This window comes from Tigriopus californicus, chromosome 3 (assembly GCF_007210705.1).
Source record: "Tigriopus californicus strain San Diego chromosome 3, Tcal_SD_v2.1, whole genome shotgun sequence".
Lineage (NCBI taxonomy): Eukaryota > Metazoa > Arthropoda > Copepoda > Harpacticoida > Harpacticidae > Tigriopus > Tigriopus californicus.
In genome coordinates, this window is record NC_081442.1 from 12,746,361 (window position 1) to 12,760,781 (window position 14,421).

At 44.3% G+C, this 14,421-nt stretch overlaps 1 protein-coding gene across 2 annotated transcripts; it reads left to right on the plus strand.

Moving 5' to 3' along the window:
• Positions 1–2,533: 2,533 nt before the first annotated feature.
• Positions 2,534–11,441, plus strand: LOC131877570 (N-alpha-acetyltransferase 16, NatA auxiliary subunit-like). Of its 2 annotated transcripts, XM_059223273.1 has the most exons (10): positions 2,534–3,041; positions 5,631–5,715; positions 5,801–6,063; positions 6,124–6,258; positions 6,335–6,385; positions 7,056–7,419; positions 7,658–7,998; positions 8,654–8,935; positions 9,864–10,739; positions 10,853–11,441. In XM_059223273.1, the coding sequence occupies exons 1-10, from the start codon at positions 2,961–2,963 to the stop codon at positions 11,075–11,077; spliced, it is 2,703 nt and encodes a 900-aa protein (XP_059079256.1). In that variant the 5' UTR covers positions 2,534–2,960; the 3' UTR covers positions 11,078–11,441. The 2 variants fall into 2 exon arrangements, with proteins under 2 accessions (XP_059079256.1, XP_059079257.1); XM_059223274.1 differs by lacking the exon at positions 6,335–6,385 and having other exon boundaries at positions 2,535–3,041.
• The last annotated feature ends 2,980 nt before the right edge of the window (positions 11,442–14,421 follow it).

Consider the following 14,421-nt stretch of genomic DNA (forward strand, 5'->3'; position numbering starts at 1 on the left):
TGGGTGGGTTGGGGCATTATCATTGGGGTGGATGGCATGCCACTAGTTCTATGGTGCTGGACCATTAATTACCTTATATTAGGCATGCCCAAGTGGGGACCAGTTTGTCTCCGCCATAGACACCTTTAAGCTACAGCTGACGACTGATGACGTCATGTTAAAAAGGAATAGTAAAGAAATCTCCTGGGTGGTCACTTTTCCAGCGCTACTAAGACAATTGAACACATTTAGCATGCATTCCTCCAAAATTTCAGTGAACATTGTCGCCTAAGCCAGTGAGTCATTACTGTTTAGTGGTTTTTTGGAGTGATCCTTGATGGAATTCATGGATTGAAGTTGTTCTGCCATCACACTCAAGACGTTCATCACGTTCAAGAGTTCTGGAAGGATGGATGAATTGCATCCACAGGAGTCTCTTACAATCAGTTGACTCAAGCAATGCTTTGTGGATCTCTCCACCTTTGTCCAGCTCCCATCCAAATGTCATCAATGACGGGAGCTGAAACAGGATCTGTTCAATCTGACCCACCCAATCTTGTGCATTAATCAAGGTTTTCTTCACTTATCACTACCCAACTGTTTATGTACTGGCTGTGATTCTCCTCTTCACTTTTTGCATGTAGGCTGAACTCAAAGTATGGAACCCTCCTAACAGGGGATATTGGCCGTATAGAGAAGGTGCAAAGAAGAATTGCACAGTGGCACAATTCTTATCCAGATAGATTATCTTCACTCTCTTCAAACATTAGAGGAGAGATGTATGTTCTTGGACTTCACTCTTATGTTGAAGGTGTGCTTGATACTGTTAACAATATCACTTCTTTGGGATCACCTATCTTTGCGATCACTTTTCTTAGCGATCACTTTTCTTAGCTCGTGAAGGATCAGATTGGATGAAGACCCGCAAATTAGAAAATGAGTCCTTTTTGGAACTATATGTCAAATCTTTTACACATTACCATTCATTTTTATGCGTTCTGCATGTATATGGAACACTTGCCCCTGAAACATTCTTGAACAGTGAGTGTGTTCAAAAAACTTTTTTCCTAGCATGGTTCCAAATTATTGGTCAATTATTAAATCCCTTCTGTTGTCATCAATTTGATGTTTGTGTAGTTCACACAGTAAACAAGTCTAGTCATATTTAGTGTGATATCTCATTCTAGTCAGGTATTTTATTGTTCTCACCATTTAATTCAAATTTTCTGACATGGATTTCTGCCTGCACGTGCTCATCTACTTATATTCATGTGGAAAGGTGCATTTAACAAATTCAGCATTTCAAAATTCTTGACTTCATCCTGCAAAACCTTTTGTACCATAATGACATGACAGTTCAGCTTACTCAATTATTGATATAAAATAAAAGATTTGAGTCTGATTAATAATGGTTGACAATAAGTATTAACCCAAGATTCCAATCAAGATGGAGGACAACTGTCCTAAGAATCTCCATTGATTTGATTATGTTGTTGTATTAGGAAATGAGATATGGCAAGTGACCACCCAAGGACGAATCAAGATGGAGGTTTCATGACCATCTTTCTCAAACGGTTGAGTTTGACATCAGGTTAAAGGTCCCTTTACTCTATTTCATCCAATTTGATGCTGGAGTGGACATACAACCAACAATATTTTACATAACTTTGTATGCGACTTTGTAACTAAATTACCATTGAAACGCAATGTATCTAAGCCAGTCTGAAACTAGGTTACTCCATCCAGTTAATCTATTTAGTTCAGTCGCCAGCTCAGACCAGAGAAACTGGCAACGCTGGGTCCTGGGGTCTGACTTTCAGGGGGATAGGGAAATATAAAAGAACCAAATCCCAATCATCGGCTGTGGTCCAGACGCTCAGATGGGCCAGGACGATGAGCCGTGGATCAGCGTGGACTTGATGATACGGAATGGAGTACAACCCTGCGGGCGTTTTTCTGCGCCGCACTTAGCACCCTTATGGGTATGATACGAGGCCAGGGGGAAGGTTGCCGTCACCTTGTCCACTTATCAAAGAAAAATTCGGGTCTGGGGTCGGCCCAAAAATAGCTCCAAGGTGACCGGACAGAGTTTGAGCCGGGCCTGGCATTCTCGGGCTAACCTCAATGCTCCATCAAGGGGGCCGGTCTGTGATTGATCACATTGCTGTAATAAATTTGATATAAACCGCATCCCCACCCCATCTGATGGCCAAGCCCATCTCACTCCATGGAAGGAGGGGCACCCCCTTTTTTACCGCTAGGCCTAAGCCTTCATAGGTTCATCACCCTAATCAGCTGCGCTCGTCCCTAGGCCTGGGGTCTGGCCTAGCTCGCCTCGGGTCTTATTATCAGGGCTCGAATTTACTCGCTTATCTAGTCCAAATCGGCATTCTTTTCCTGCTGAAAACTAATATCCGGCCCCGGCTCGTCATAAAAAAATACCCATCGTCAATGGTTGACTCTACATAGATTAAATGTTGGGCCATGACTAAGATCCAGCACCATATTTTAGGAATGTATAAAAATGAGTGGACCCTAGTTTCCATGCGGTCTGGAATCTGAGGATCTGAGGATTGAGGCTCGAGAGAAATGAGGATGCAAGTCCTGGGATGCGTGTGTGCATGAAGGGGGGTCGAAAGACACACAGACAGAGCGACAGGGGAGGTGATTTGCCCGTTGTATTCTGCCCGGACTGGCCGTGCCGTGATTGATCCACCCGTAGCCGTGCCTGGCTAAGTCCGCCGCGTGTCTCAGGCGTGTCTCAGGCGTGTCTCAGGCGTGTCTCAGACGGGCCATTGATTGGTCTCTTGGTTGCATTCTCCGGCTGGCCATCTCCTCAGCGATTGAAGGATTGAAGAGGGGCCGGATTGTCGGGGCTATTCGAGCATTGCAGGACTGATCAGGGGGTGTGGCGGGGCGGATTCAGGCCATTGGGCGGGCCACGGGCTAGATTGGCAGCCAGTGACCTGTGATTGGGCAGTATGCCTTCGCCGCATTCGGCCAATACGGCCACGGGCTCGTCGTTACCGCCCAAAGAGAACGCCCAATTCAAGCGCATCCTGGTAAGTGGCTCACGGCTAGGGCGGTGCCAAGGGGTGGGACCAGCCGCGGCAGGAATACAAGCAGATAGAGATGGATGAATGAATCAATGGCGTCCACTGATTCTTTCGGGTCTCGTCTGCTATGATAAGCGTGGTCATAAGGCCTCAGGTTTGCCCTAGGGAGTTTCTGGACTCTCTGGAGTATACCATAAGAGTCCTTTTCATTCGCCTGTGCCTTCTCGCCTGGCGGACCGGACAAATACACGTTGATATGACGAGAATGCGCCCTAACATGTCTGATTTGAGCCAGGTATAGTTGGCTGAACAACTTATGGTTGATATATTCTAACACCATGAATAGACCACTAACTCCTCTGAGAGACCTTTCAAGTCCTAACCCAGTAAAATTATCAACACGCTTGACCTCTAAATTGAAAAAAAAACACGGGAGCTAAATAGTGTATTTTTGGAGTATACCAGCGACTTTTTGTGCCCGTCTTTTTCCATTAAATGGTCCTAAAAACTAAATTCAAGTCTAGAGATAGTCATGTTTAATAGGTCGTTTATCAAAAACTTGAGAAGCTGTGCTTTTTGTAGCTCTATTTTGCTAGAAATGATGATTGCAATCGTGTCAGTCATGCAGTATACAACCTCTATTAAATAATTATTTACATGGCATAATTGTTCGAAGTCTTACCCATAGAGGATTGGAAAGGTCTCCCAGATGAGTGTTAGGGTTATTCATTGTATCACAATATTTCAGCAATACTTCTTTCATCTAATAATCCCATGATGAAATCTGGCATCTTAAAGCGTGATCTGTCGTTTTTACGGTTATTTGTCCGCACCAAGACGAAGCAGAGGGCGCTGTCTCCCTCAATGAAAAGGACTATAGAACACGATTCGGCCCTCATAACCATAGAGGGGTTCCTCACTCAAAATTCCCCAAAGGAATGCCCAAACCTGACTAGCAGCAATTCTAGAGCATATTGCGCTTGGTTTCACTCTACACAGTGACTAGCTGTTCCTTTCCCTTTGGGTCCCAGACATTGGATGCTTGGCCGTCAACCCAGGGAAAGCGATAACTTCTCGCTCCAACATCTGGTCAGGACCACTCCAGATGTGGACTTGGGCCCCAAATCTGGCTGAGGGTACTCACCAGCCAAAGGGTTCCAACTTAGGCAGTAATCACTCCATAACAATTGAATTTTCGACCTGCTTTGGCTCCGCTCCATGAGTTGGGACAACACCTCTTTGAAACGAGTCACTTCACAATGAAATTATTTCACACTCTCTGGCCTTAATTGAAGGGGGTCTAGTGTTCTCATTTTCTTACTTTGCTTCGAAAAATGGCTTAGCGTTGCTCAAACCCAGATCCGGCCGATTTGGATGCGAGCCCGTTCACCGTCCATATTTCCAGAAACTCTTGCATCTTTTAAAGAACCGACATTTCCGGACCATTATCTCAGGCTAACCACGTGGCCACCGATGTGGCTCATGGACTAAGTAGTTTGGAATCTAATAGGTCCATTTCAGACCAGGCACATGCCACCTCTAAGGCCAAAATGGGCCCAAAAACCAAATAACCCACCAGATATGGCACTTCACGGTAAATCGCAGCATATCCTAGCGATGTTCTCTGAGTGATTGTTAGTTATTAATGGTTGAATGTGAGCCACAATAACTCAAGTCAGGGCCAAGGAATGTGTCCTGTTCGATTGACAATGTTGCTCGGAACCAAATCTTTGAGAGGCTTTTAATCCCACCCACCAGTAGAACAGAGGAGATTTCAGCTCTCAATTCATGTCAATGTACCCAGATGCAACACCTCAAACACATTCAATGTCACTCAGAGCCATAATAACTACTTTTAACACTGAGCTTCCCGAAAACCGAAAACATTATAACTGAACGTCCTTTCGTATCAATGTGACTTATGCTAATTTCTTAGCATTTGGTCAAAAGCCATTTTCCTAGTTTTGGTCACTCACTCCTCTTCAGCCTCCCAAAGGGATGACATAATATGTCATGGGGAGCCCAAAGAAAGTCCCTAGTGTCATCTCAGTTCGAAAATGTGACGCTTTTTCAAATTTTACTGGGGTGAAATCCGGGGGTGAATATTTGTAGACATTTGTATATGTCTGCTTTTATCGACCTGAACTATACTAAAGACTCCTAAATATACTGTGTCTTTCCAAGTTTCAAGATTTACATATTGTTATTGTTGTTATTTGACGGGGACAATTTGATAATTATTAGGACATTGACGTTAATGATGTCAGCACAAATTTTGGGAGGTCATTGGGGCACTTTTCAATACAGACGAGGTAAAAAAAACCGACCATCATACAAGCTTCAATATTAGACCAAAATACGTGTTAAAAAGGTATTGTAAAAAGTGGAAAATTCTAAAACATGAAACATAGGTCGAAAAACAGCTGCTTCTGCTAAAAAAGTGTATCTTATGCATGTTCAAGAGTAAACAAAACTGGGACCGCTTACTAAAATGCAATGCGACATGAACCATTCTGAGAAACAAAAACCGTCTCCGTAAATAGGACCAGGGCGCTTCTGATTGTCATCCACTATCCCATTGTTGGTCCATTGCAGAAATGTTACGAGCAGAAGCAATACAAGAACGGTCTCAAGTTCGCCAAGCAAATCCTCACCAATCCCAAGTTCGCCGAACATGGGGGTAAGTGTCCAAAAGAAAGGAGCCGTGCGTGATTCGTGTTTTCTCCCGGGATTAGATGAACACCATGAGACTGTGTATCTTGCAGAAACCTTGGCCATGAAAGGCCTCACCTTGAATTGCTTGGGTCGAAAGGACGAGGCCTACGATTATGTCCGACGCGGCCTGCGCAACGATCTCAAAAGTCACGTGTGTTGGCACGTGTACGGATTGCTCCAACGCTCTGACAAGAAGTACGACGAGGCCATCAAATGCTACCGGAACGCCCTCAAATGGGACAAGGAGAACATTCAAATCCTCCGAGATCTCTCCTTGCTCCAGATTCAAATGCGCGACTTGGAAGGTTACAAAGTAAGCCCAAGTAAGCTTTGGATCCATGCCCGACTCGCTTCTGATTCACGTCTCTATTAGGAAACGCGCTATCAATTGTTCCAATTGCGTCCCACCCAACGTGCCTCGTGGATTGGCTTTGCCATGTCCTACCATCTTCTCAACGACTACGATATGACCCTCAAGATCCTGGAGGAATTCCGAAAGACTCAACAGGTGCGTTGGATGATGGACTTTTCTTTATACTCGATCTTGACTCTATAGGCGAGAAAAATCAAAACACTTTATTTAGGCGGTGAACAGAGAGGTAGTGGGGCAAGTTATGCAGGCGCTTTACAACAAGGTATGAATGAGTCCGTGAACTCACCAACTCACTGGGTTTGGATCTCAGAGTGAGCATTATTGGTCCCAAACCAACCAGCGTTCAAGACCGCTGGTGTGATTCTTTGCTGATTGAGTTGATTGGGGACAGAGAGGATTCAAAGACGTCATTAATTATGGAAACCTTTATATGCTGGCCAGTTTTCGGAGAGCAAGGGTTTTGCTGATCTCTACTGCCGCCAGACAGTTAGATAGATGGATAGATTTATTTCAGGAACACTTTGATCATGATTAAATAATGTCGGCATTTCATCTTTGAGTTCGCATCTTGATGCATCAAAAATTTCATGAGCATGTAATTCCTCAGGTTCTGGGTAAGGAAAAGCTTGTTTTCACCAGGACCTGTTGTTCGAGACAATTTGACAAACTTGTGGATGAAAGCATAACTCGAAAAATTCTATCGTTTTCAAGAGGGATCAAATCCTTCCATATTGCAATACTTGTATTGTGTAGTTTCTTTTTAGCATCAAAACAAAATTGCCGATTTTATCGTGTTTAAAAAAAAAAACGAACCCTTTGCTTTCCATTGCATACTAACCCGCGTGTGTGTGTGTGTGCGTCTCTAAAAAGAGGATTAACCTAGATTGAAGATTGAATTTTGATTCACCCTCCAAACTTGTGCACGATTCCAGAAAGCGGCCTATGATTACGAGCACAGTGAGTTGCTGCTGTATCAGAACATGGTCATCCAAGAATCCGGTGATATCAGTGGGGCCTTGGAGCATCTCATGAAGTACGAGCCTCAAATCTGTGACCAGGCCCACTTCCTGACCACCAAAGGCTCCCTACTCCTCAAATTGGACAGGGCGGGCGAGGCCAAGGCCATCTTCGAGGAGCTCATTCAACGAAACCCCGAGAATCACGAGAGCTACAAGTTCTTGGAACAGGCTTCTGGAGCGGACACGCCCGCCAAGAAGCTGGCCATCTACGTCAAGTACCGAGGGTTTTACCCCAAAGCTCAGGCGCCACAAAGATTGCCACTCAACTACGCTGAAGGTAGTGAAATTGGTGGATTGATTGATTTGGTCGAGGTGCATGAATGTTATGTTGGTATTTTGCTTGGAACGTTTACTGGCGAGCAATGGTGGTTTTATTTCTCTCAATGACACTTTGTTAATTTGAAGGATTCAATTCGCATAAAATGAATTCAGAACTACTGATTGCGACCTTGACTACAACTCCACTTTAAAAAAAGAATAGTCTTTCCTTCTCTCTATGAATCACTCTAATTCAGGGCAAGAGTTCCGAGACCTCGTGGAGCCCTATCTAAAGAAGGCCCTACGGAAGGGCGTGCCCCCGTTGTTTGTGGATCTCAAGCCGTTGTATAAGAATCCGGATAATTGCGCCATCCTGGAGGAGATCTGCACCACTTACTTGAAACACATGCGAGCCAACGGCACGTTTGACGGCAAGACCCGAGAACCGCCCACAGCCTTGCTCTGGTTGCTCTACTACTTGTCGCAGCACTACGATTACAAGAGCGACTACGCCACCGCCCTTCAACTGATTGACGAAGCCATTGCACACACGCCCACTCTCATTGAATTATTCCTTCACAAAGGCAAGATCTATAAGGTAAGATTCATGAAAGGATGAGCTGTAGTATTGAATTGGTGTATCATTAGTAGTAGATAGATGTACCCAAAAATAGAAAGCATGAAGTTCATCCAAGAATATGGTGGTTCGAGGTCAATTGTAATTTTTTTTTTTTTAATATCACCAATAGATGACAATGCCTTAGTATTGGCAAGCATTGACCAAAATAGATCCCAAATTTCGATTTCGATTTTGCTTCCACATTGAGATCCTACTTTGATCATGAGACCCTAACCATCAATTGATTTCGAGTTGGTTAAATCCTGGCTATGATCTAATAGATTTTAGGAGTCTCTTGATTGCCATATGGCCTAGTTAGTAGCCAGATGAGGCTAAAATTTAGATTAAACCTTTGTGAAGATATTATTTAAGGGCTGGGTCGCTGTCCTAGGAATAGATAGTATGGATTAAGCTACTAAGGCCACCTGTAAGTGAGGCTGAGATTACAGTAGGAAGGAATTTGAGACGAAATTGTGAAATGAATCTCAGATGATCCTCAGTCAATGCATGTAGCGCCATCTATCTCGTTGAGAGTGTGCTATTTCCTAACAATCTTCATGGCATTTTTGAAATTTCTACGCACTCGTTAACACGCACACACCAAAAAAAAAATAATGTTTGACTCGGTTTCTAGCATATCGATAACCGTGAAGAGGCCGCCTATTGGATGGACGAGGCTCAAGTCATGGACCGCGCCGACCGTTACATCAACTGCAAGAGCGCCAAATATCTCCTCCGCGCCAACCAGGTCAAGGAGGCCGAGGAGATGTGCAAGTGGTTCACTCGAGGGGGCGTGCCCGCCATGGAGAGCTTGAACGAGATGCAGTGTATGTGGTTTCAAACCGAGTGCGCCGGCGCCTTCGAGCGCTTGGGCAAGTACGGCGAGGCCTTGAAGAAGTGCATTGAAGTCGACAGGGTGAGTGAACAATCGCGAGTAATAAAGTAGACGGACGACCCAAGGGGTAGGAGACCTCGAACTAGAGCAATGGGACCCATTGGAGCTGTTTTTTGTCACAGCTTTTTGTCGCATGCATCAATCGATACAAACAGAAATTGACTCATTGCAGGGCTTTGATGACATCAATATGCCACCTTATAAATACCCTAAACTCCCGAAGGGTGTAGTTCATGAATGTGTGTATTCTAGCCCAGTTCCATGTAGTATTCTGTAAATCTACTGCAACGGAGTCAATGAATGAAATATCGCAATAATGGCTATTATTAGCCTTGTAAGCTGACCTAACGCTAAAGTACACATTTTACTACAATTAAAACCCTCAGATAGTCCAATCGCTCGGAAATATATCAATGAAACAAATAATGATTTCCTTTTAAAATCTTGATTTTTTTTTATATAGTTCATTAGTATGACTTTATGGGCATGGGCTGAAATATCGTTTTGATCAAGTGTCCTAACTTTTGACACTAATCACGTCCAATCTGCTTGTTCAAAGAATGTATAGGTGGAGCAAAACATGCCAAAGATTTTGGTTTGATGTGCAACGAAGCAAACATGAATGAGCAAGGAACTCTCACAATCTAAAAGCCAAGATCATCTTGTGAACGCTCATAACTGCATCAAAAGTCTTGTAAGAGCGTTTGTTAGATTAAATTGTCAGTTAAGCGTTTTGAAAATTCGTGCTCATTTCTCAGGTTCGAGTTATCTTTATTTCCTTTCCTTTGGGTCTACAAACTCAAAAATGACTTGGATTGTTGTGCGTGCCCCAAAACATGGCTTGTACTAACCCTGCCGTCACAACAGTTAGCACATCATTAAAAAACCAAACCCAAATCAAATCCATCATGGAACATGACTGATAGCGTCGTTGCTCTTCCATTTACAGCACTTCACGGAAATCATCGAGGACCAATTCGACTTCCACACCTACTGTATGCGCAAGCTGACCCTGCGGTCCTACGTGGACCTCCTCCGGTTAGAGGACGTCCTGAGGTCGCACCCTTTCTACGAAAAGGCCGCCTTTTGCGCCATTCGCGTCTATCTGAGGCTGTTTGATAAACCCATCACGGACGACGACAAACTCAACGAGATTGACACCGAGAACATGGACCCCTCCGAGCTGAAGAAACTCCGGAACAAGCAGAAGAAGGCCAAACGAAAGGCCGAACTCGAGGCCCAAGAGATGCAACAACTTCAAGCTCGCAAGGAGCTGCACAACAAGTCCCAGAAGAAAAACGACGACGAGTTGGACGCCCCGCAAAAGGACGAGCTCTACCCCGACAAGCTCGAACGACCTGAAGACCCCCTGGGCGAGGCCCTGAAGTTCTTGGAACCCCTTCAACTCCTCGCCGCGGATCGTCTGTCCACTCACGTTCTGGCCTTCGAGATCTACTTCCGGAAACGGAAGCCGCTCCTCATGCTCCAGTCCATCAAGCGAGCCCTCAACACGCCCAACACCCCGCCCAACGATCCTCAACTCCACTCGTGCGTCATTCGCTTCCAAAAATTTGTGGACGAGAACCGCCAGAGCTTCCCCGCCCCCGTCAGTCAAGTGCTGGACCGCGAGACTCAGAGCATTTTCGCGGACAAGTCGGCGGTGCAGCGGAACCGCGATTTCCTGAGCGCCAACGACCAGAGTCTCAACCACGTGGCCGTGGGTGCCGAGATGAGTGTCGTCCTGGACGGGTCCGAGGCCAGCCAAAAGGCCGCTCTCAAGCTCATTGGGGAGCTGGAGAGGTTCAAAACTGGAGTTGATATTAAGGTAAGAAGACCTGGGAAGCGGTTGCGGCTCTATGGTTGACAAAGTGTCCCACGCAAAAGAGGTCTCCGGTTCGAATCTCTCCGTTACATCGTATCCTTGTTTTTGTTCTCTAGACTTGTAGCGATATCTTCCACAAGCTTGAGGAAGGTGTCTATGGGAGTGTGGGCGTGGCAGGTTTGGACGGATTCCGTCAGAGTTGTGCCCAGCAATTCCCGCTCACCATCTTGTTCAACCCGGAGCTGAAAAAGCAGTCAAAGACAACGACGACATCGGCGGATCCCAATGAGCCCAAATCGGGAGACAACAGTAGCCACGAGGTCCCGGACAGTGAGCCTTGATGACGGCATACCTTGTTGATAACGATATGAATGAACAGCAGAATCATCAGTGAGGATGCCCAACATGGTTCCACGTGACCGCCGACGAGGAGGCCCATAATTCAGCCACACAACCCGAGCATTGGGCAGGCCTCTTGCGTGATCGTCTGGATCTACTTCTAATACAACTACTGTCGTCACTATTGTTATGAACCTCCTACTACTACTACTACTATTACTACTACTATTACTACCACTACTTTTGATGATTGAGTAACGGCTTAGCATAACTTCAAACACAACTCTCACCAACACCACCAACACCACGAAATGCAGTCAACAATAGTAATAATGATAAGATAAAATAAAAGAAATGGCGCCAAGAGTCGATTGTGCAATCATTTTCAACGAATCACAGGGTTGTTCCTCTTAAAATTCCCCGCAATCAAATTAAGAAGGGGGTTCAAGGAAAGTAAGGCTCTCTCTGCCACGTGATTAGAAACAACTTTGAAGAGGCCCCTGGACTTTAACCAAGGCACATTTTCAAAGATTACACTTTTCGTGTGTTTTAAGTGACATTATATAGCCTTGCGAACTATTGTGAGACTTAGTAAGAAAAAGGAAAATGATCTTTCATTTTTGTGATATTGAAAATCGATATCACGTCTCTGGGAAATTGAATTAGCATATAACCGGGGCATTTTCAGGCCAAAAACGATAAAAATTGGACCACTAAATCTCGTGTAACTAAGTAGCGGTGAAATAGATGATATCATAATTTAAATTCAAAAGCTAACTAAGTCTGTTCCTAACTTACATTGTAAAGGTTTTTGAAAATTTTAGTTTTTGTAATGTTTTTAGGTATGTAAGTTTTTTATGTGGGCTAAAATCCCATAAAGCAAAAAAAAAATCAAAATTGTTCCCCATGTTCTTCTTAGGTAGAAAAATGCCAAGATGTGTTTAGGGATTTCCGTCCAACTTTAATGGCAATTTTTGGTAGACATTCTCAGAGTAGACATCATCCAACCGGCACGGAAAAAGAGGGGGGGAGGGGCGGAGGTAGTAGTGGAGTGCGTACCCGTCACTGAGAGGGAAGGGTAGTGGTGATTGATACGCTAATGGTGCGTCTACACGAGAAACATTCTGTCACAAAGTTTGCCTAATTATTTCGGAAATGTTTGGCATTTGACAAACAGTTCATCTCTGAGCCGTCTACACGTGAAACTGCCCGATCAAAACGGTTTGACAAATATTTTGATGTAGATTTCTAATCAGATGACCTTGCCAGTGATCGTATCATTTCCCAATGGGTCATTCATTCAATATTTATGTTATGCACGCTAAATAAGATGATTAGTATAATGCACATAGGGAAAACTGAGGAATTAAATTTGAAAAAAAAGCCGATGGGCACTATCATGATGAAAATGTTTCGCGTTGCAAAAAGGTCCTTCATTTTGCCAATTTCAATCTGTGCGGTCATATGTTGGCTGAAACCGAGTACTACTTGAAGGCATATTTTGCCCCGTTCTTTGAACTATATCATAAGCCACCTGATGATTAACTTTTAATAAAAAATTTGCTTTTCGAAAGGTTTTCTAAATTCATTTTGAATATAACTCATAAACCAATTGTTTGGAAACGAAAACCCGTTCAATTTTCAAACTCATTACAATCGTGAATAAATGGACAACAATTCTCCAAGAGTATCATAAACTATTTAATAGCTGAGTACGGGTCGAAATATGACAACGATATATAGTCCAAAGGTCAAGTCAGAAACGTAAACATAAATATAGTAAGGGTATTAAACATGATAAAGACAATTTGGATATTTTTATACAGTTGACATTACAGATGGCATTGACTAAAAAGAGTTCAGTTTTATAGAACAAATAAAGATCTGCCCACAAGAACAGACGGCATTTGATAGGGAAGGTGATGGTCATGGGCAGCTTTAAGGTAATGAGTCAGTAGGTAGGACTCAGTCCGTTGAGATCCGACTGATCTGGCTTTCATGTGGTTTTCAAGCCGAAAGTTAAAAAGTTGTTCTGAATTGTATCTTCAGTTGTTCCATGCACATATTTTTAAAATTTGACTAATAACCGGCCAAGAAGCTCCAGGTATGGGCCGATGATTCCGTTGGCTCTGATGATCTGATCCAACTTCAATCGGATTAGTCTTCTTTGGACGAGGTCAGGGAATCCATGTATCTAGCTTTGGGTTGGCTCGCTCAAGTCTTGCTCACAGACGGATGTAAAAGATGGGGCCGGGACCATGGCCGGGTCCGGGTCCATGACCGGGCTGAGCTCGAGGACAGGCCCAGGGTGGGTGGGTTGACTGAGGTCGAAACTTCCATTGTCTGGACGGCAGGAGATGAATCCGGATTCCGGAGATAGACGTTATGTTGGTTGGTTGATTGATGGATCGATCATCATTCAATTCAATCCTCGATGGGAGATGGAAGTGTGACTACTGAATTAAGATGGGATGGGATGACATCTGATGACTTTGAACATTGATTGACAATTCCAGGCCCCTTCATACTCTATGTTGGGGTTATTCTGCGTCAAAATGAACCACAATCAATACATTTTTCTTTGTTATAAACCCTCATGGATCGAATGAGTTAAGTTTCATAATTACTGAAAATGGACACCTTGATTGGAAGGGCTGGGGAGGATGCTGTCGTCCATGAAATATTTGCTCTTTGGCAAACAAACTTTAAACATGTTCAAATCGAGAAATGTTTGTGAAATGCTGGAGAAATCCCAAACAATGTTTGCCAAATGGCTAATTATTTGCCGAATTATTTGTCGTGTAGACGCACCATAAGCTAAGGAGAGCGGCCGGAAATGAGTTGGAGAAGGGGGATTCACCACCGCTCCCTCGAATAGCAGACAGTGGCACTCACCTGAAGAAGTCAGGCTATGCAGACTGGCACGCGAGATGGAGGGTGGGAAAAAGGAGGTGCGCGTTCAGTGGAGATCGAGTGACCAGGCCAAGGAGTGGATGTACAAGGAGAAAACTCATCTCGACTGAAAGAACGTGCGGGAACGACAGGGCGATCGAGTGACCAAATTAAGGAGCTAATTAAGATTAGATTCATGGGAACTTGAAGAACAGACTTTTCCCGCCACGATTCTCACGTTTCAAGTGATGTCGAAGGATCTGGGCGCTAAGCGCTCTTTGCCCCTTTCCTTCTCTACTCGCGCATGAGTTATTCAGATATGTGGTGTCAATGGTGTGACTCTTTCTGGTCACGACTATCACCCTAGGAATGGGTATTCGGACATTTAGGCAAGCGCTGGTACCAGCAAACAAACTTGCCTGCCAATGCCAGTGATGCAAAATTGGCGTTTCAA

What these genes read in the sequence shown, in the direction of transcription:
- LOC131877570 (XM_059223273.1), top strand. Translation starts at nt 2,961, where the DNA reads ATGCCTTCGCCGCATTCGGCCAATACGGCCACGGGCTCGTCGTTACCG. An exon ending in CCCAATTCAAGCGCATCCTG is followed by an intron (nt 3,042 to 5,630) that starts GTAAGTGGCTCA and finishes GGTCCATTGCAG; the next exon opens with AAATGTTACGAGCAGAAGCA. An exon ending in TGCAGGCGCTTTACAACAAG is followed by an intron (nt 6,386 to 7,055) that starts GTATGAATGAGT and finishes GCACGATTCCAG; the next exon opens with AAAGCGGCCTATGATTACGA.